The sequence below is a fragment of the Argentina silus genome, assembly GCF_951799395.1.
Source record: "Argentina silus genome assembly, chromosome: 13".
Taxonomy (NCBI): Eukaryota; Metazoa; Chordata; class Actinopteri; order Argentiniformes; family Argentinidae; genus Argentina; species Argentina silus.
The window spans coordinates 9,772,928-9,794,349 of record NC_139667.1 but is presented as its reverse complement, the minus strand read 5'-3'; the positions used below and the strand labels follow the sequence as shown (position 1 = coordinate 9,794,349).

Here is a 21,422-nt window from a genome sequence, read left to right as displayed (position 1 = left end):
CCCCTCTGTCTGTGTTTTGCCTCTCAATGTTATCCCAAGCCACACTGATTTGAAAGATCCAAGTTCAGCACCAGGGTGGTGTCTTACCTTGGGGGACATTAAAAGTTTGGGTTCCTCAGACCCGTTATCATGGGATAGCCAAACAACTAAGGCTAGAAGACTACTGAGACACACACACACACACACACTTTCAAATGGATGAACATACTACCTTTATTGCCTCTTTTCAACCTCTACTATAGTAGATCATCTTCACATGAGTCGATATCACCAGCTCCCATGGACATGAACACCTAACGAAATCAACATTAACTAGTGGTTGGTAAACCATGTATAAAGTCTGGTGTCCTAACTAAACCAACATTATCTGGTGGTTGATAAACCATGTATCAGTCTGGTGTCCTATGCTGCTGGGGTGGAAGACTGGGGTGGAAGATCTACAAACAAGTCCACGTGACATCACTCCCATGTCTGGACAACGCACAGCCCTCCTGACGTCCTGTACAGCAGAGGAGAATGGTAGTAGAACACAGGAAACACATGACAGGCAGACTTAAGAATGGAAGAGTTCTATATGAGTGGTGGACCTTCCTCCTACTTCAAATATCACAATCATTATGGAAATGGTGTGAATACTTAGGACAAATATGTCAAATACTATGCTAAACTATAATGGAACCAATAGACCCAAAAGTGCCACAAACCTCAAGGTATATCATTCCACCTCAAACACTAAAGTGTTAGATAGAAACATTACTTGACCAGGTCTGGTGTGTAGCAGCAGTAATGATATTTAGTGTAACTCGGGCATACAGTGCAGTGATCATTCTGAGCTATCAGACATTTTCAGCTGTGAACCGTGGGCAGTAAAGGGCAGAGGTGTTGCTGAATGACATAGCCACTGTATAACAGCCTTCCATCCGACAAACTGCCTCCTTATGCTTACTCCCTCATTTACATCTCCAAACCGAGCCCTATGCTCTTCTGGAAGTATTGGCTAGGGATAGGCAATAAGGTAGCTCTAACTTGTCAGTTAGTTCTAATTCTCACAATATTAATTCCACCTATCCAATCCTCTCAGATTGCATCACCAATCCATATGGGATTGGGGTTTAGTCTGTCACCCCAAACATCAAGCATAACAATTTGACAGAACAATATGAACAGAATCGGTTAGGCCACGCTCACGAGTACCCTACAAACAAATCCATTCACGGGGATGCTGTTCTTTTCGTTTCAGTTCACCAATAAAAACTATTTGCACATGTCATTTAATGTCCCAATTAGTGATTAGATCAGCTGATTAGATAATTTTAGTAGTAGTACTTGATTTTATAGCATTACAGTTACATTACATTTATGGCATTTAGCAGACGCTTTTATCCAAAGGGACTTACAACAAATACATTTCTGTAGCATATCTGTCATGCTCAAGGAATGACATTCCATTAGCAGCATTACTTTCTTAAACATGCTTCGAAGCTATGCCATTTGTTTACAAAGTCTGCCTATATGACAACAAAAACATACCATCGGAAAAAACGATCTTTGTTGTTTTGGTTGTGATAGGGTAAGTTAGTCTACTTTTGAGGTATTTAGAAGTCATGTTCATGCTTACTTCATGCTCAATCACTAACTTCTAGGTGCTACAAAAGGATGCAATATTTTACATGTGGTACACTACACGGTACCACATCATTAACAGTGGAGTACTGGAAAACAACAGCTTTACAAGAAGCACTGTTCTAGGAGGAATTAACTCCCTGTATTCTAGTGAAATGACTGGCCTGACACTTGTTTTTGATATAAAGTTGAGATATGTGGCTGGGGAAATGTGTGATCACTCACAAATTTAAATTCAGAGTTCTAGATGCACAGACAGTAGATGACATTGGGTAGTTTTACTATTTCAAAGCTATTCATTGTTTACAAATGCATTGTTTACAAACAATGAAGTAAAACAACCTTATATTTTGGGTTATGATAAGGTAAGACAGTTGTATTAGCTCATTATTAGTCTCAAAAGGATAAGATTGAAATGACCGTTGAACAGCAGAACAAATTTAAGATTGTGCCTTTAAATGTAAAAAGGATAGCACAATACTGCCACCTGCAGAGCAGCTGTACCGCTAGTAGGGATGTAGTTTCTGTACAGTATAAGGCTTTGGCGCCACCCAGAGGGACGAGAGGGTACAACAACAACAAAATACTGAAACGTTTCTCATGAAATGTTGATTCTAAATAGAATTTATATTAGTTCTATATATAATTGATCATAGATCATATAAATCAATGTGTGTCTTTTGTACTACTTCAAAGTTCAATTAAACTTTACAATACAACAACACAATTCGCTTTAGCCTACAAGAAAGTAAAACAAATAATACAGTAATATTATCCAGATATTAAATCTATAATGCGAAAAAAGCTAAAAAAATTAAATAAATCACTTGTACTTGCGAAGCTAATATCCATATCAAACCTCTATCTCATAGGACAATTTACTGGGTAAACAAGACAAGTTTCGTTTCGTTTCATATGAAAAACATAGGAGGCTGCTGCTCCGAACGTCATACATCTCATCACATGGCAGTGCGTTGATACGCTACTGCGGAAGAGAATTACATTTTTTGGTCTCAAACACTTCTCCTAACCCAGAGGAAAAACAATGCCGTTATGTGAGTAATCAAACCCCAAGTTGCAGCCTATCTTGTAAATTACAAATGATTTAACTTTTATCGCACCTCAATTAACTGAATGTTAATTGTGTTTTTATGTCATCTTTTAGTGCCTGTTGTCGCAGTTGCTTTAGGAGCAGGTGAGACTTGTCTTTTTTTTTAAAATATACATATTAGCTTACTGCCTAACTTATCTGAAACCCTACACTTCTCGCGCTCATTACTTCATACACAATGTTGAAAAGTTAATTGACCTCTGCGTATATACCAAATATAGATACATTTTTCATTTTGAGAGATTCTATATCCCATGATGTTACATTTTTACTTTACATTTACGCCATTTAGCAGACGCCTTTATCCAAAGCGACTTACAACAAATACATTTGTTTAAGTAAGTGAATCATCTATCCATCCGTCATCATAAGATAAAGTAATCAATGCTTGGACCAGAGGCCATAGGCAGTCACAATGCTATTTTTTTGTGTTTGTTTTACTAACAGGGGAGAGAAACCTGTACAGGGGGATAGTGGGGGTGGAGAGGTCTTTAGGAGGTTAATGTTAGGATGTTAATCCTTACTAGCCTAGGCCTACTATAGCTCCTCAATAACGTGTTGAATTATTTCTTTATGTGTTACTCCCAAGGTGCTGCGGTGGCCTTGACCCCAGTTGCCCTGGGTGCCGTAGGTTTCAGTGCTGCTGGCATTGCAGCTAACTCCATAGCAGCAGGCATGATGTCATCAGCCGCTCTGGCGAATGGAGGCGCGGTGGCCGCTGGGTCCACAGTGGCAGTGATGCAGTCTGCACGTAGCTATAGTCACATACTTACGTGTGTGTAATATGTGTATAAGACACAAATAATATAGAAACGTGTTTATAGAATTTGTTTTATTGCGTCTTTAATACAGTGGTCACGTATTGTGGAGACCACCATAGGCCTACAGGTCCATTTGAATGTGAATCAGAGAATAATCTCATGGGCGCTTAGTGGCGTAGCACACTAATGCGCATACCACGTAATCGCAAGGTTCCTGGTTCGATTCCGACCCTCGACCTATCTTGCATGTCATCCCTCCTCTCTCTCCCATCCTTCCTGTCAATCTCTACTGTCTCTATCCCAATAAAAGCAGAAATGCCCTAAAAACATTTTAAAAATTAAAAAATAATCTCATGATCCCCAACTGAACCCTGGTGACAGATGTTGTGATCTCTTTCTAGGTGTTATAGGATTGTCAACAGCCATGACTGCAACAGTGGCTGGCGTCGGAGGGGCAATTGGATGGCTGGTTGCACTCATCTGAACATCCAACTCCCTGCATAATGAAGGAAGCCTTTGAGTGAAAAGTGCCGACATGTCAACCTACAGCACAGAATGCCATAAATTGCATTTGGAGAGACTTTCTCATGTCATTGAATACATGTTTTCACATGAATAAGATCTGTCATGTTGGTTCATGGGGTATATTAAAATATGCAATGCGGTTGCCATTTTGATTGGTTTCTTTGTCTCTCAACACCCATGGTTCAGCTGGAAATGGAAATGCTTTTGTGTCATTTTGAGTAGCACTCGTCCAACTTGGATCTGTTAGTTGCCAAAGGTGAGAACAATGGAGCAGTTTGGCAGCCATCTTACTGTGGTGTGACTCAAGGTTCAGTGGCCTTGGCTAATGTTGCCCTGCCAGGCGTAGGGTTCACTAAACCCATTGCAGGAGCAGCTACTATAAATGGAGGCGGGTTTGGCTGCTGGAAGCTTTGTTGCAGCGTTGCAGTCTGCAACTCATAAAAGTCACTACATGTGTTTAATATATTTCATAACATTTGAACATGTGTTGAGTGTGGTGGTCTGGTCACCCACTTGGGAGAAAACTGATATAGATCCATTGCAAATAACAACCAAAAATATGGATCTCATACACTTGGTGTCTGTTGGATTTGCACACTGCTTTTGGTGTTTCCGAAGTAGGACGTTTCAAGCGTTATGTCTTTACTATGTGAGCACGACAAGCGTTGTGCAACCTGTGCTCTGTTCTGGCCAATCAACGAGGATCATCAGAAGACGATCCCATGATTGTGTCATGATCATCCCCTACACTCCAACTTCACCCTTTATGCGTTAACAACAACATTTATGTTCAGGACCAACACAACCAGTCTGTGCTGGTCTCTTCTAAACATGTTGACTGAAGTGATGTGTTGTCACTCCCTAGGTGCTGTGCAGCTGCAGCTGTGATGGTGGAGCTGCAGTGTGATTGCTAACTGCAGCACATCTCTAAGAACCCACATTTACACAGCGAGTTAAAAAGACTTTCAAATGAAACTATACCTGACTTGTTAACTTTAACATACATGAGTCAAATGCACTTTCCGTTTTTGAAAACTCAGGAATAATTTGTGGAACTCACTTTTACCTTGATGTGCTAATGATTTACAGTAGGCTACACTGAAATACCTGACTGCTTGAATTATATTTATTCATCACAGTTTACCATTGAAATGAAACTACAGTATATGGTTTACTTCTTTTATGTAAGCCCGGATAAATTGACTTTTATTTGTATCTCTTGATAGTTCCATCCCCCAACACCAAGGGGACAACATAGCACAGTGGGTTATGATGTGGACTAGGTGACCGAATTGAACAGGGCCCTACTTCTATGATACTAAACAATGCTGCCCTACCCAACAAATAACAAGGATGTGGTTAATCTAATGATTAATGGGCCCTACTTATATGATAGCTAAGGCAGCTGTTTAGTATATTATAAGCCCTAAAACAGAGATAACAATCTGAGACTGTCGCAAACACCTTTCGCAAACAACCTTTCCCCCCAGATAGAAGGTTGTGTCCCATGTAATGGCTGCTAAAGACAGATAACACTATACAGAGTGTCATATTCCGAGACCAACCTTGGAAACCTCGGAATGCAAAACAGAGACCCTATAAAAACAAAGATATTAATTGTCCTTGCATTAAGTTGGACTCAATTAAACTTATTGAGTGATTTGTTGATGACATTTTTTTTGCATTTTAGCTAATTTTCATTAAAATTGTCATAGCAAAGGATAGAATACTTATCAATTTTAATAAATGTACTGATCAATTTTAATAAATGTACTGAAAATACTAAAAACATGTTTTCGCTTTGTCATTCTGGGGTATTGTGTATGGATTGATGGCGAATTCTTTTAATTTAATCCATTTTAAATTGAGTCTATAACACAACAAAATGTGGAAAAAGTGAAGGGGTCTGAATACTTTCAGATGGATTATGGCCTTCGACCACGGTTATGGGATCTGTGTTCTCTGAGCTCCAATAGTGGAACTCCGCTCATAAAGGAATAAATAATAAAGGAAACACAAATTATATGTAACTAAACCTGGGAATAAACATTTTATCCTCTTAATGTATTATTTGTGTTTTTAAGGGTTTGTATATCCAAATTACCCTTGCTGCACTGTATAGCGGACACATCATTTATACGTAAAATATTTTCCAAGGCTAAACATCATTTTTACTACCACTGTACTCGACACATCTAGAATATGGATTAGATTAGTTTGAGTCTAAAGCGATGTCTTAGCAAATGGTGTTGGCTATTTACTCCGGCCATACACCTCAAAGTGCCCTATCTGCACTGTATAAGACACACATAATAGACTGTACACAAAATATTTTCCAAGGCAAAACATGATTTTTATTACCATTGTACTCGACAACACTTCTAGTATACATATCAACTGAGTTTCAACCATGAGGGGTGTCATACAAAGATTTATTGGCCCTTTACTGTGGCCCAACAGTTAAAAGTGCCACCTCTAGATTGCATAGGGAACACATAATGGACTCTACACAAAATATATGTCATACGAACAATTATGTGCCAATAATTGTTCGTATGACACCCCTCATGGCCATCTACCACATCCCAAAGGTGTTCTATTGGATTCAGATGCGGTGACAGGGAAGGTCACCGAAGAACACTGAACTCATTGTCATGTTCATGAAACCAGTTTGACTTTTGCTTTGTGACATGGTGCATTATCATGCTGGAAGTAGTCATAAGAAGATGGATAAATTGTGGCCATGAAGGGATGCACATGGTCAGCAACAACACTCAAATTGGCTGTGGCATTCAAGCGATGATTGATTGGTATTGACGGGTCCAAAGTCTGCCAAGAAAACATTCTTCACATCATTACACCACCTCCACCATGAGAAGAATAAAATGCTCAGTAAGTGTATATAATGTTGGAAAGATAGAAGGATAGATAGATAGATAGATTGATTGATAGATAGATAAGTAGATAGGATAAGCCTGGGGTAGTTCAGTGGAGTGGGTAGAGGGTTGGTTGGTTGAGTGGTTGAGAATGGTGGAGTTGGCTGGTTTAGTGGTTGAGGGTGGTTTTAGTGGAGTACAACTGGTAGCCAAGAGAGTGCATTGTTGTGCAATCATTCTAAGAATGTTTTCTGCAGGTCTCCTGTTGTTTTTATTCAATAGTTGTGAAAGTTCCATAGCAGTTGAATTAACAATGAGGCTCTCAGAATGTTGGCCTAAATCAACATTCCACCATGTTAAAAGACAGAGTTTTTGAGTTACAAAAAGCTTAATAGATGAATAGGTATGAGAAAGTTTTAATAGGTATCAAAACTATTTTTATCAGAGTTGATAATTTTGAGTTTTTGGCACATTTTACAGTTGATATGGTGTTAATAGCTTAAAAGGTGTAAGATCAGCAGTGGTTTAAAAATGGCATCTTTTGGTTTCCATAGAACTCCATGTTAAAAAGTGCAGAAGCAATTGCTGAAGCAAGCCCACTAATAATAATATGTATGTCGAAGAACAATACTTGAATAGCAAGCCCACCTCATAATAAGAATAAGTATGAGAAATAACAATAGTTGGACTTGCTGAAGCAAGCCTAATAAAACAGTCAGAATACACTGTGTTCTCAATTAAAGCTGTATTCCATTTCAAATACAGTAAACCTCAATTGATTTTAACCACTGGAAGAAAATAACCAACAGAAATCCATTACAAAAACAACCATCACAACAATTACAACATTTGACCATTATCATTGCCATATACACTGTTTTTGTTGATATTTTCAAAGGTTAAAAATCCCCCAAACCACCCACCAGCTCAGACTTCTTCCTTCCTTCCTTCACCCTCCCGCTCCATTCCCCAATGAAGACAACTATTTTCTATTCCTTTCCTCCTTTTTTATTTTTTACCATATGTATTCCCTTATTATCCTGATATATAACCATTGTATTATTTTCTATAGCTCTAAATTCTTAAATGTTTAACTGATTTTGTCCCTGTAGTGGTGTCGGTGTACACAGAGGCAGACGCAGCGGTGTAGTGAGGGAAAGGTCCCGTTTATTCATGCAGTCAGTAATCGTTCGATAAGAGTTCGTTGGCTTTCCAGCCTCGCCTGTAGAGCTTTTTGTTGTAACTAAAAACTTTTAATCTGTGAGGTGTTTGATACACCTCAATGGGAATGCCATCTAGGCCAGGAGTTTTTTCAAGGCTAGAAGGACTTCAATGCCTGGAGAAGCTAGTCTTCTGTAATAGGGCCTTAGTATGATTCTTTCTGTGTAGCTGAATGTTTAATATGGAAAGAAGACATTGAACTTTTCATCACTTACTGGAGTAGGCTGAGTTTGAAATGAGAACATATCTTTGAAGAATTTTGCCTACTCTATCAATTCAACTCTTTCAATTTCATCAGCTGTTGCAGTAGGAGTTGTACCATCAGCTTTTGTATGTAAAGGATCCTCTTGCGGGTCCTCTTTCTCTCCTATCTTCTCTCCTTCCTCCTCTTTAGACATCCTGTTCCTTGTGGCAAACAATCCCACACCTGCACCAACTGCTGCACCAGCCCCGCTCACTGCCGCTGTCATTAGAGAGAGCCCTCCTAGAGGGAGACCACACACAATCTGTCACTGTCCCACATACGAGATACAAACATCCTTACATTACCAAATGATCAATGATTAATTAATCTCTCTGCTCATCTGCCACTCACACACCTCCCGTACCTGTAGCCGCTGTAGCCGTTGTAGCCGCGGCGGCTCCTGAGAGCCCTATTCCTGCGGCCACACTTGCCACCGCTCCACTAACCATCGCTCCAACACCTCCCACCGCCGCTGTAGCTGCTCCTGAAAGCCCTAAAACACCTGGGTTGACCAAACACATCTGTTACTGTCCCACATACGAGATATGAACACCCTTACAGAACCAGACCCTTACATTACAAAATAAAGCAAAACCAAAAATCAATGACACATTCTATTAAGTAATATGATCTAGTAAGATAGAACATCTGTTACTGTCCCACATACGAGATATGAACACCCTTACATAACTAGACACTTACATTACAATATAAAGCAAATCCAAATATCAATGTAAATAAATATCGATACATTCTATTAAGTAATATGATCTAGTAAGATAGAACATCACAAACACCCCATTGTCTTTCTTTGTTTCATCATGAGATTGTAGCTTTCTTCGTATTTACCTGCTGACTGTAGAAGGGCGACAGCACTTCCTGCTACTACCGAACCTCCGTTGGCCAAGGCCGCTGCAGACATCATGCTTGCTGCGTATGATCCAGCAGTAATCCCAGCAGCAGTGAACCCTGCCGCTCCCAAGGCTACTGGTGCCAATGCCACTGCCGCCACTGTGAAGGCCCAGCAGACAAACAAGCAACCAACCACAAACATACAGCACCCAGCCCCCTGTTATAGCAGGTTGACTATCATGTGAATGAGTAATGCCTAAACAACAAACATCTGTACCACACATCTGTAAAATGATTTGAAGCTGGTAATTTATCATTGAATTCATGCTGACTAAATCAATGATCTTACCTCCTCCCACTGTTGCTGCTACTGCTGCAATTGCACCACTTCCTAAATAGTAAAGAAAATATTGCTCTTTTATGATAACATATGGCTGGCAAGCTACAAGTTGTCAGGCAACTCAACTTGTTATTCATCCAGTCCATCAGAGGAACCTAGTTTATTGATTGCAAACAAGCTACTCAAAAAAATGTCTAGCCTGTCAGTTCTCCCTTCCTACAGTATAGTCCTAGAATACAGTATCATTACATTGCACATTGCAAAGCCTCATAACTATCCTTATGCATATGCCTATAATTACTTCCTGGAAAAGATGTGTGGGGGGACATGCAGCGTTCGGCCTGTAGAGGGAGCTACAGGACCGTGGCCGGGGTTGTCGAAAGCGAGGCTTCGTTGCGCAGGTGTTGCGAATGAAGCCTCGTTGAGTAAATGGTTTAAGATGTGTGTGCCTCTGCGTTGAGAGGAGGGACGGCAACTGTAAAGTTGCCGAGTATTTGGAGGGCTGGAAAGCCGATTACGAACATTTTATAAAATAAATGGACCACACAACCTCGACTCCGCCTCTGTGTCACGGAACTTGTTACAAGATGATTATGCATTTTGACACAAAACGCTTCACTGTGGATATCTTCCAGTTCTTCTCTTGTCATGCTGAATACCACTTGACCACATGAAACCTATGAGTGTCATGAAGGTGACTTTTTCTTGGTGCGCTTATAGTTTTGACCTATAATGGACATCCGTGAGATATGAATCACACACATGAGATATGATCATCTTTAAATTCTCAGAGCAAGAAAAAACACTACACAAGGTCAATAATCAATGATAAATTCTATTCAATAACTCAGATCTAATAGGATATTGTGGGGCTTTTATGATGACACTCATAGTAGACACTGTATTATTTTTAGTAATCTAATTGGTGCTGGTACTAAGAGCAGGGGCTTGTGGGTAGAAGGGGCACTCTTCCTGGCAAGATGTAGCATGTGGAAGGGGTCTCCACTCCCTCTTCCTTCTTGTTATGTGTTTTACCCCTTCATAAGTTACGTAACCATTCAACCATTAAACATTGAAGTCACATCACTGATGTTGCATTGTCTTCTGATTCTTACCATCATTAGATAACCCATGGCCTTACAATATAACATTACAAACACCACGATTGTCGTTCTTTATTCTATCATGCCTTTTAAGCTTTCTTCATATTTACCTACTGTGGCACCCACTGCAGGTGCTGCAGCAACTCCAGCAGTAGCCAATCCAGCTGCTGCTATTGTCCCAGCTGTAAAGGCCCAGCAGAAACAATTGAGCAAGCAACCAAAAACATCTCTCTCTCTGTTATAGTAGGGTTGACAATGGCATCACTATCATGTGAATGACTTAGGCTTAAACGAAAAAGAGTAGTAATACATCAGTATCTGTGAATAATGTACATCTGTGAACATAATTTGAAGGGGAAAAGAAAGGGCTTAACCAATAATGCTCAGATATACACTCACTGGCCACTTTATTAGGTACACCTTGCTAGTACTGGGTTGGACCCCCTTTTGTAGCCCATCTACTTCAAGGTTCGACGTGTTGTGCGTTCTGAGATGGCCTTCTGCATACCTTGGTTGTAACAAGTGGTTATTTGAGTTACTGTTGCCTCTCTATCATCTCGAACCAGTCTGGCTATTCTCCTCTGACCTCTGGCATCAACAAGGCATTTTCACCCAGAGAACTGCCGCTCACTGGATATTTTCTCTTTTTCAGACCATTCTCTGTAAACCCTAGAGATGGTTGTGCGTGAAAATCCCAGTAGATCAGCAGTTTCTGAAATGCTCAGACCAGCCCGCCTGGCACCAACAACCATGCCACGTTCAAAGTCACTGAAATCACCTTTCTTCCCCATTCTGATGCTCGGTTTGAACTTCAGCAGGTCGTCTTGACCGTGTCTACATGCCTAAATGCATTGAGTTGCTGCCATGTGATTGGCTGATTAGATATTTGCGTTGCCGAGCAGTTGAACAGGTGTACCTAATAAAGTGGCCGATGAGTGTATATAATAGTGCATTTCTTCTACTTGCAATTACTGTTGGTTGACAAAATTATGGATAGTTTAAAATGGATTTTGAACACAAAGATAATATAGACAAATCAAGTTAAATGGGTTATTTCATCAAATAGAATATTCATGCTGACTAAATAAACGTACCTGCTCCCACTGTTGCTCCTACTGTTGCTGCTACTGCTGTAAATAAAGTCCTTCTTCCTAAATAGAGAAGAAAATATTGCTCTTTTCTGATAACCTACTATTTGATAAAGCTAGTGCATGTGTTGGCCAGCAACTCAACTTGTAATTCACCCAATCCATCACGGTGACCTACTGTGGTTTATTGATTGTAAAGTAGCTACTCACCATTTTGGATAGGAAAGGTTAATAGGGCATTTTACTCAAAAAACATTCTTTAGCCCATCAGTCCACCCTTCATATTGTCCCAAAATATTGCGCCTAAGAGCCTCATTGCTATCCAAATAGAAAGCCTACATTAACTTCCTGGAAAATATACATGATGATGCATTTCAACACTAAACACATCATCGTGGATATTTTTCAGGATTTCTGTCAAGAAGGATACACATATGTTGTGACTGGATTCAACACATTACGTTCTGTTATTAAATCAATGTTTGTTTTGGTAAATTCCAAACGTGTGGACAACTATTTTTCCCAAAAATGTTCATCTTTAAACATTATGGGTGCCTATTGATATTGGTACAAACAGAGAAGTTCTGTTTCACTCACTGTTTGGGGCCTGAGGGTCTTGAGGGTTCTGGGCAGTGTTGAAGTAATCCGTGAGCGCATCAATCACAGCTGCATATGTTTCAGTCGGTCTCAGGGTATTGTAGATGCGCAGTCCCTCACTGCCAAGGTAAATGCATAACAGCGCTATCTTCTTTTCATCCGGCATGCTGCTTTGTCTGTTCTGTGTAATGTACAGTTCGAAATTGTCTTTCCAGTCGTTCCAAGGCACTTGCGGCTCACCCGGTACCGGCAGAAATTTGGTTGGCGGGGACAAGTTTAATACTGGCGCCATCCTTGTTTGTCAGTCAAATTCTCCAAATCAAGGTAGGTGCAACTTCAGATGTGACTTAGATGCAACCTGGAAAAATTGGGAGAGAAATTGCAGCATATGTCTCTGGCTCTCTGTTGAAACACCCATGTTCACCGTATTCAGCATTTGCTCTGTTAAGGGCAGGTTTTAGCAAAGACAACAGCAGTGTTTCCAAAACTGCGCTCAACATACCAAATCATATTCTATTGCTAGCACCGCGCCTAAACAGGCCAGTCCTCTCACTCACAAGTGTATTAAGTCTTTATCCTTGTGTGGCTTGACTTGAGTAACGCGTTTGATACAGTTGATATATACATATAGACAATTTAAACTGTTTTGCTTCTTCACAACCATTAAATACAAATAATTTATCCACAATGACTGAATGTGCTTACCTAGAACAGTGTGTATAGCCTAGAGCAGGGGTCGCCAACCTTTTTGACATGAAGTACCAGTTTGAAATGTTCTTGTTAATTAGTGTGCCATACTAACATTAAGTTTAACATTAAGTTTAATTATGACACCACATCAGGTTGCCGACCCCTGGCCCCCCTAGATACCCCAAGAAGCAGCAATACTGTCGCCTACCTTCCAGCTGTAAGTGTTGACAAGGCTATTGGAAGTAAATAGAGGCAGAGTGCACTTTGACGTTCAGATCAAACTTCTCACGTAGGCTTCCGACTCCCAATGGAGATTGAGATATTCACCCAGAATCATATGCATCGAGAATCGGATTATTTTAACTGAACGAATGGTTATCTTTAAGCCAACCAGCGTCACGCCTTTAGGCTAGTGCTTTTTCTAGTTTCATTTTCCAGCTTCATGAACGAGATCTCCGCCTATTTCTGGAAATGAGGCAAGAAAATTTGGGATGGGGGTGGTTGGGTCCATCCCTAAGTGAGAGTACAGCCAAGACAAGTAAACAAAAACACAGGGCCGTGCATTGCGACATTTTGGGGGGCAAGGGCTCAAGCTAAAAAAAAAAAAAAAAATTACAATAACCATCCATAATCACACACTATGTTCAAAACATGGGACCTGTTTAAATTCTACTGAAATACATTATATGAAGAAACCACAGATTTGATGTAGTAATGCAAGTCAGTCAGTGTAAGTAATGCAGTCAGTCATGTATTCAGTTGTTTAGACCAATTCAGTCACATTAGATCAGTGGTTTCTTTGAGAAAGAAAGTTAGGAAGGATGCAATTTAATGGCATTCAAACAGATCATACCTTTCCAATACATACACTTCCTAAATGTGGCATGGTTCATGCTCTACAGATTGTATTACCCTGTCTACAACAGAAATTCACACAGACATCACAGTCTTCAATCTTTATTCCAGCATTTTTAATCGTAAACAACGGCATTTTATGAATGGATGTGTATGTTGTCTAATACATCATGGGCAGGGTAGGCTGTAACAATGGGAATTCCAAACCACCCGTTGTATTAGAGAATAAAACAGTAAGAAATCACAATTGATTCAAGTGCTGCTTAACGATTATGTCGTGAGGATGAGACCCCAGCTCCAGTGGGACATTTGATCACCTCCTGGTCTTTGAGGTCAGCCATCCCAGCACTCCACCAACCATCGCTCCTGCTCCTCCCACCGCCGCTGTAGCTGCTCCTGAAAGCCCTAAAACACCTGGGTTGACCAAACACATCTGTTACTGTCCCACATACGAGATATGAACACCCTTACAGAACCAGACCCTTACATTACAAAATAAAGCAAAACCAAATATCAATGATACATTCTATTAAGTAATATGATCTAGTAAGATAGAACATCACAAACACCCCATTGTCTTTCTTTGTTTCATCATGAGATTGTAGCTTTCTTCGTATTTACCTGCTGACTGTAGAAGGGCGACAGCACTTCCTGCTACTACCCCACCTCCGTTGGCCAAGGCCGCTGCAGACATCATGCTTGCTGCGTATGATCCAGCAGTAATCCCAGCAGCAGTGAACCCTGCCACTCCCAAGGCAACTGGTGCCAACGCCACTGCCGCCACTGTGAAGGCCCAGCAGACAAACAAGCAACCAATCACAAACATACAGCATCCAGCCCCCTGTTATAGCAGGTTGACTATCATGTGAATGAGTAATGCCTAAACAACAAAACAAAGTAGTAATACCACACATCTGTAAAATAATTTGAAGCTGGTAATTTATCATTGAATTCATGCTGACTAAATCAATGATCTTACCTCCTCCCACTGTTGCTGCTACTGCTGCAATAGCACCACTTCCTAAATAGTAAAGAAAATATTGCTCTTTTATGGTAACATATTTTTACATTTACATTTATGGCATTTAGCAGACACCTTTATTCAAAGCGACTTACAACAAATACATTTGTTTAACTAAGTGAATCATCTATCCATCAGTCATCATAAGATAAAGTAATCAATGCTCGGACCAGGGGCCATAGGCAGTCACAATGCTAGAAGAAGGAGTTTTTTTAATTTTATTATTATTATTAACAGGAGAGAAACCTGTACAGGGGGGTAGTAGGGGTGAAGAGGTCTTTAGGAGGGACCATTAAGATGTAGCCTGAAGAGAGGGGTCTTCAATCTACAGGGGAAGATTGGTAGTGAATCTGCAGTCATGACAGCAGTGGGAAGCTCGTTCCACCAGCGGGGGTGCCAGGACAGTGAAAAGCCGTGACCGAGTAGTGCGGCTGCTGCATCCACGTAGAGGCGGTGGTGCCAGGCGGCCAGCCGAGGTGGAAGAGTGGAGTGATCGGGCAGGGGTTTGGGGGCTGACCATTGCTTGCAAGTAGGAAGGGGCTGTTCCCTTTGCCGCCCGGTAGGCGAGCATCAGGGTCTTGAATCTGATTCAAGTGTGCTGCTACTGGGAGCCAGTGAAGGGTGCGGAAGAGGGGAGTGACATGGGAGAATTTGGGGAGATTGAACACCAGACGGGCGGCAGCGTTCTGGATGAGCTGCAGAGGCCTGATGGTGGAGATGGGGAGACTGGCCAAGAGTGCGTTGCAGTGGTCAAGGCGAGAGATCACAAGTGTTTGTACCAAAAGTTGTGCTGCTTCTCTGGTAAGGAATGGACATATCCTTCTGATGTTGTAGAGGAAGAATCTACAGGAGCGTGCTGTCGCTGTGATGTTCGCCACACAGGATAAGTGGTTGTCATGGATCACCCCAAGGTTCTTGACTCTATGGGAGGAGGTCACAGTAGAGTTCTCTACTGTGATGGAGAAGTCTTGGAGTGGGCAGGCTTTCCCTGGGAGGAAGAGCATCTCAGTCTTGTTAAGGTTGAGCTTAAGGTGGTGGGCTGACATCCAAGCAGAAATGTCTGCAAGACACGCAGAGACACGTGTTGCCACCTGTGAGTCAGAAGGGGGGATAGAGAGAAAGAGTTGAGTGTCATCTGCGTAGCTGTGGTAGGAGAAACCATATGAGGAAATTACAGAGCCAAGAGATTTGGTATAGAGGGAGAACAGTAAGGGCCCTAGGACAGAGCCCTGGGGGACCCCAGTTGTGAGGGCTTGTGGAGAGGACAGCAATCCTCTCCACATCACCTGGTAAGAGCGATCAGCCAGGTAGGATGCAAACGAGGAGAGTGCAGAGCCAGAGATGCCCAATTCTGAGAGGATGGAGAGAAGGATCGGGTGGTTTACTGTGTCGAATGCAGTGGACAGGAGAATGAGAACAGAGCAGAGGGAGGAAGCTCGAGCAGAGTGGAGGGCCTCCGTGACAGCAAGGAGAGCAGTCTCAGTAGAGTGCCCAGCCTTAAAGCCGGATTGGTGAGGGTCAGGGAGGCTGTTCTGAAGGAGGTAGTGAGAGAGTTGGTTAGAGACAGCACGTTCAAGGGTTTTAGATAAGAAGGAGAGAAGGGATACCGGTCTGTAGTTATGGACAGCAGACAGGTCAAGAGTTTCTTGAGAAGAGGCTTGACTCTGGCTGCCTTGAAGGCAGCTGGGACACATCCTGTGGATAGAGAGGAATTGATTAAGGTGGTAAGGAACAGAAGGAGGTCTTTGGAGATGGATTGGAGAAAGGGGGAGGGAATAGGATCAAAGGGGCAGGTGGTTGCCCGCTTGGATGTGACCAGTTTTAGAACATCATCAAGGGAGAGGGGGGAAAACTCTGATAAACCAGAGACCGTGTGTAGCGCAGTGGGTTTGGGAGGAGAGGTAGCAGTGTTGGTGAGAGGTAGAGGGAAAGAGCTGCTAATGTCATCAACCTTCTTTTCAAAGTAGGTGACAAAGTCATCCGCAGACAGGGAGGAGGGAGGAGGTGGGTTGAGCAGTGAGGAAAATGTGGAGAACAGTTGCCTTGAGTCAGAGGCAGAGGATTGAATTTTTGAATGGTAGTACATATAGTTGGCAAGCTACGAGTTGTCAGGCAACTCAACTTGTTATTCACCCAGTCCATCAGAGAAACCTAGTTTGTTGATTTCAAACTAACTACTCACCATTTTGGATTCAAAAGGTTAAAAGGACTTACTCAAGGAACATTTTCTAGCCTGTCAGTCAACCCTTCATACAGCAGAGTCCTAGAATACAGTATCATTACATTTCACACAAAAGCCTCATAACTGTCCATTCAAAATATCATGTTCTGTTATTAATTGTTTGTTTTGTTAAATTCCAAACGTGTGGTGTACCTAAACCTCCCTGGAAAACTATGTTTTACCTTAAAACATTATGGGTGCATGTTGTTATTAGTACAAATATTTAATGTGGTGCTCCCATTTTGATTACAGATTATCATGGGCGTTGAGAAGTTCTGTTTCACTCACTGTGAGGGGCCTGAGGGTCCTGAGGATCCTGAGGGTCTTGAGGGTTTTGGGCAGTGTTGAAGTAAGCCGTGAGGGCATCAATCACAGCTGCATATGTTTCAGTCGGTCTCAGGGTATTGTAGATGCGCAGTCCCTCATTGCCAAGGTAAACGCATAACAGCGCTATCTTCTCTTCGTCCGCCATGCTGCTTTGTCTGTTCTGTGTAATGTACAGTTCGAAATAGTCTATCCAGTCGTTCCAAGGCTGCTGCGGCTCACCCGGTACCGGCAGAAATCGGTTTGGTGGGGGAAAGTCTAATACTGGTGCCATCCTTGTTTATGAAGTGAAGAAGCACATTAGGCTTCAATCAAATGTTCTGGATCAGGGTAGCAACCTAGATGCAATCTGCAAACATTAGGAGAGAAGTTATAACAACTCTCGCTCTCTCTTGACACACCTATTTCAAACCGCTGGGAAAAGGCCACAGGCCAAATGTAACGTAATTAAAAGGGACGTGTGACATTGTAGCGGACGCTACTTAGAGACACTGATATAATTCACCAGCATGGTTGTATTGTGTTTATATGGGCGAGGGCCCTTTAAGACTGGGTAGCAGTTGTAACGTAGAGAGTTACGCGTCTTGTTTTATGCGCCGGTTGTTTTCACTGTGTTGATGCTAGTTGTGAGGTAAAAATAAACTCAACGCATTTGGGCTTTTCACTGCAAACAAGTATCCGGTTCCTTTGTTCCCTTCGACTCCTACAACATCATTTTAAAGCTACAATCTTACTGCTGTTCAATAGCCAATTCAGTTACCCATTGAATAAGAAAGCAACTTATTAATGCCGTATGAACACAGACATGCTTCGTATGGGGGGAAGACGGTTGAGCTTCATCATGACAACCTCTTCAAGTAGTGTGAAGGTGGTAAACGGTGGCCCAACAGTACGTCCACCCGAGGACCTCAATCATTCATACTTTGATCATTCATGACTTTGTCTGTCCACATGTGTAATGCAGATTCCACAATGATTTATTTTTTATTTTTATATCTCTCTCAATCTTTTCCTCACTTTCTCACATTTGTGTGGCTGAAAGTGCAGCCGTAATTTAGTTCGGAAATGTACACATTCACATTCACGGCATTTAGCAGACACCTTTATCAAAAAGCTACATACAACAAATACATTTGTTTAAGTAAGTGAATCATCTATCCATCAGTCATCATAAGATAAAGGAATCAATGCTCAGACCAGAGGCCATAGGCAGAAACTTGTACAGGGGTGAAGAGGTCTTTAGGAGGGAATAAACATAATCATGAACACTGATATGAGCTAGCCAGCAGAGACACTTAGACGACACTCTTCCCATGAATCTGCTTTCATACTGTGCCAGAAAACTCTGTCACGGATACCCTACATCACGTGTCAAACTCAAGGCCCGCGGGCCGAATCCGGCCCGCCACATCATTTTATGTGGCCTGCAAGAACTTAAAAAGTACTGTTACAACCGGCCCTTTGAGGGCAACCATGATGCTGATGTGGCACGGGGTGAAAATGAGTTTGACACCCCTGCACTGTCTACATCCCTAAACTTCCCTGCTGGCTGCCACAGGGGGCGAGGGTGCATGCTACCCGGTTACGTGACACACAGTAAACAGTAACTTGTAGGACCATACGCAAACATTAGTCACCTAGATCAAAACCAAAACTCACATGCGAACATTAGCATCAATAACATAGGCCTACTAAACACACAAAGTAGACGTGTAAATGCTTAGACAAATGAAAAATCAAAATCAAAATGAATCATGTTGTATATATGCCTAACCCTCAATTTTACATCATATTTACATGAAATATGTGTATGTACAAAGTATATAATACATTATACAATATAATTAATTCGTGCATGTACTGTATATTCTGAAATTCAGTAGCTCTTATCCAAATGTATTGATTCTGGAGTTTCAACTCACTTCAAAGTGTGAAGAACAATTGTGTATTAAAGTAATTGTTAGTTATGTTAATACAGATCTACCTACCTGTACTAACACAAGATAATATAACTCTAGTAATAGATGTTCTGTTTAAAAGTAGGGCCTATGCAAATTTCATCATATGATATGGGGGGGGAAAACATCATGCATACATCTCATGCCCCTCTATGGTCATGTGATATGAGCTTTGCGCCTCTTGGAAGAGCGAAACAAAAAAATTGCCACTGCCTCAATCACGTTTGTTTATTTTCACAGTCACTGGGGGAGGGGGGGGGGGGGTCCAGGTTACTTGGTGACTGCAGTAGAGTCCTTCTCCTTGGCAGACGTCTTTGGGGGCAGCTTCTGAGACACCCCATAAGGCACATGGCATGCTACAGTCCCCAACTCCGCCGCTCCCTCACAATGGAACATCTGGTCATCAAAGAATATGTGAGGGCGGATCTTCTCCAACATGGGACCCTTGGGGGCTCCCGCTAGAAAGAGGGCCTCGTCGGTCTCCAGGCCCCAGGCCCGCAGGGTTTTTAGGGCCCGCGTGCCCGAGCTGGCAGCGCTGCGAGCCGTCACCAGGTAGGTACGGATGGGGCAGTCCATGCGTTGGCCCTTGGCGTAGAACTTCTTCTGCAGCTTTCCCAGAGCCTCCAGGAACCCTTTCAGTGGTCCCTGGGAGAGAAAGAAGACAAGAGAAAGAATGAGCTGGAGCGAGATTAGACCTGAAGACCTGAAACAGAATGTACACCAATCTACCACCCACTGAAAAACATCTCTGCCCACACTACATCCCAGTGTCCATTCAGTGCACAACTTGATACTCATTTATCAATTTATACACTGAAAACAAGTTTGATTTGTGTTCCTATCACCGCCATGTTGGTGTGTTGAATGATGGTCGTCCTCTGTGGACATACATGATCAAGCGGCTTGTTCTCGTGTGCCTTCTCGTGTTCGAAGAACTTGTCCAGTCCTTGAGCCTTGAAGATGCGCTCTGCTTCATCTGAGAAGAGGACCGCATCCCCGTCGAAGGCCACCCGCAGCTGTTTCTCAGACACCTCCGTGACCTTCTCCTGGGTAAACATGGTGGCTGACGCGATCCCTGAGAGAGAGACAGAGAGAGACAGAGAGAGACAGGCCCACATCAGGTTCAGGTTGTTCAGTTAAAAGTTGTCCAAAAGATTGGTCAGGCATATTAGCGTCATTCTTCAAGGTATTCGGTCGCTGTTTTTTCATGACGTTACAAAACAACTCCAGAAATGTTAACAGTGACTGCTCTCTCTGCACTCACCATCTTCCAGCGCCTCCCGGACCTTCACAGGGTCAGCAGACAGGTAGAGGTTGGTGTGGTAGGCCTTCAGGTACCCTATGGGGCTGTTCCCACCCGTCATACAGAAACGCTCGATGAACAGCTCTATGGAGGGAGATAAAAGGGTGTAAAGTCAACATAGCAATTAACAATTGTCTTTCTTAGTAAAAACAAACAAGGTCTTGGATGATGCTTTTTAGCAATTGACATGTCTTTCTTAGTAAAAACAAACAAGGTCTTGGATGATGCATTTTAACGGACTTAATTGTTCGATGGACACTATATGTCAAACAAATGTGTGTGAACAATTATTCAGTTCCATCTTTTTTTTAACTGCCACCCAATTTTAGTGCCAACGAAGGAAAGCCAGCACCATTGGCAAGTGCAGGTAGAACATAACTCTCATAACACGGCTAGAGCCAGAGGAACTCAGAAAGAAGAGGGCTTGGAGAGAGAGAGAGGAGTAAGAGAGAGGATAAAGTTTGGATGGAAGCAGTGTAGGCTCAATCTATTATGCAAAACACCCTCACCGCCTCCTCACCCACCCTCAGCCAATCCTCACCCCACCCTCAGCCTCCCTCAGCCCCCCCCATCAGCCCTCCTCCACGTGTGTGCGTGTGTGTGTATGTATCACCACTCACGGTGGTGGTTGATGGAGTTGATGAGTCGGAGGCCAACGTGGGCGTGATTGTTGGTCATGAGAACAACGTCGAACAGCTCTTCGCTCTCA

General features: G+C 42.2%; 4 protein-coding genes across 6 annotated transcripts in view; 1 reads left to right on the top strand and 3 right to left on the bottom strand.

The window, feature by feature from the left end:
* Positions 1–2,598: 2,598 nt before the first annotated feature.
* Positions 2,599–4,166, top strand: LOC310814050 (uncharacterized protein). 2 transcript variants are annotated; one of them, XM_083683294.1, is made up of 4 exons: positions 2,599–2,678; positions 2,789–2,818; positions 3,324–3,485; positions 3,897–4,166. In XM_083683294.1, exons 1-4 carry the CDS (start codon positions 2,669–2,671, stop codon positions 3,977–3,979), a joined length of 285 nt encoding a protein of 94 aa, XP_083539420.1. In that variant the 5' UTR covers positions 2,599–2,668; the 3' UTR covers positions 3,980–4,166. The 2 variants fall into 2 exon arrangements, with proteins under 2 accessions (XP_083539420.1, XP_083539419.1); XM_083683293.1 differs by having other exon boundaries at positions 3,324–3,507.
* A 2,110-nt stretch (positions 4,167–6,276) lies between these two features.
* Positions 6,277–13,468, bottom strand: LOC310813882 (uncharacterized protein). Of its 2 annotated transcripts, none has more exons than XM_083683029.1 (8): positions 13,240–13,468; positions 12,342–12,699; positions 11,751–11,807; positions 10,767–10,838; positions 9,563–9,604; positions 9,211–9,372; positions 8,717–8,863; positions 6,277–8,601 (listed from the first exon to the last, which is right to left on the bottom strand). In XM_083683029.1, the coding sequence occupies exons 2-8, from the start codon at positions 12,631–12,633 to the stop codon at positions 8,381–8,383; spliced, it is 993 nt and encodes a 330-aa protein (XP_083539155.1). In that variant the 5' UTR covers positions 12,634–12,699; positions 13,240–13,468; the 3' UTR covers positions 6,277–8,380. The 2 variants fall into 2 exon arrangements, with proteins under 2 accessions (XP_083539155.1, XP_083539156.1); XM_083683030.1 differs by having other exon boundaries at positions 8,726–8,863.
* Positions 13,469–13,979: 511 nt separating this feature from the next.
* Positions 13,980–17,857, bottom strand: LOC310813998 (uncharacterized protein). The gene is made up of 4 exons (XM_083683206.1): positions 17,417–17,857; positions 14,866–14,907; positions 14,508–14,669; positions 13,980–14,300 (listed from the first exon to the last, which is right to left on the bottom strand). The coding sequence occupies exons 1-4, from the start codon at positions 17,724–17,726 to the stop codon at positions 14,200–14,202; spliced, it is 615 nt and encodes a 204-aa protein (XP_083539332.1). The 5' UTR covers positions 17,727–17,857; the 3' UTR covers positions 13,980–14,199.
* A 1,737-nt stretch (positions 17,858–19,594) lies between these two features.
* The window catches only part of LOC310814431 (cytosolic 5'-nucleotidase 1A-like), a 4,284-nt gene continuing 2,456 nt past the window's right edge, over positions 19,595–21,422 (bottom strand). Inside the window, exons 3-6 of the mRNA XM_083683845.1 lie at positions 21,334–21,422; positions 20,675–20,797; positions 20,301–20,485; positions 19,595–20,055 (exon numbers count right to left, since the gene is read on the bottom strand). The exon at positions 21,334–21,422 is cut by the window's right edge and continues 41 nt beyond it. Coding sequence (XP_083539971.1) covers positions 19,681–20,055; positions 20,301–20,485; positions 20,675–20,797; positions 21,334–21,422 — 772 coding nt within the window. The 3' untranslated portion in view covers positions 19,595–19,680. The remainder of the gene's footprint in view (positions 20,056–20,300; positions 20,486–20,674; positions 20,798–21,333) is intronic.

What these genes read in the sequence shown, in the direction of transcription:
- LOC310814050 (XM_083683293.1), top strand. An exon ending in CGCAGTTGCTTTAGGAGCAG is followed by an intron (nt 2,819 to 3,323) that starts GTGAGACTTGTC and finishes GTTACTCCCAAG; the next exon opens with GTGCTGCGGTGGCCTTGACC. An exon ending in AGCTATAGTCACATACTTAC is followed by an intron (nt 3,508 to 3,896) that starts GTGTGTGTAATA and finishes ATCTCTTTCTAG; the next exon opens with GTGTTATAGGATTGTCAACA.
- LOC310813882 (XM_083683029.1), bottom strand. Translation starts at nt 12,633, where the DNA reads ATGGCGCCAGTATTAAACTTGTCCCCGCCAACCAAATTTCTGCCGGTA. An exon ending in CGCCCTTCTACAGTCAGCAG is followed by an intron (nt 8,864 to 9,210) that starts GTAAATACGAAG and finishes TGGTCAACCCAG; the next exon opens with GTGTTTTAGGGCTTTCAGGA. An exon ending in AGCGGCTACAGGTACGGGAG is followed by an intron (nt 8,602 to 8,716) that starts GTGTGTGAGTGG and finishes GTCTCCCTCTAG; the next exon opens with GAGGGCTCTCTCTAATGACA.
- LOC310813998 (XM_083683206.1), bottom strand. Translation starts at nt 17,726, where the DNA reads ATGGCACCAGTATTAGACTTTCCCCCACCAAACCGATTTCTGCCGGTA. An exon ending in GGACCCTCAGGCCCCTCACA is followed by an intron (nt 14,908 to 17,416) that starts GTGAGTGAAACA and finishes TTTACTATTTAG; the next exon opens with GAAGTGGTGCTATTGCAGCA. An exon ending in CGCCCTTCTACAGTCAGCAG is followed by an intron (nt 14,301 to 14,507) that starts GTAAATACGAAG and finishes TGGTCAACCCAG; the next exon opens with GTGTTTTAGGGCTTTCAGGA.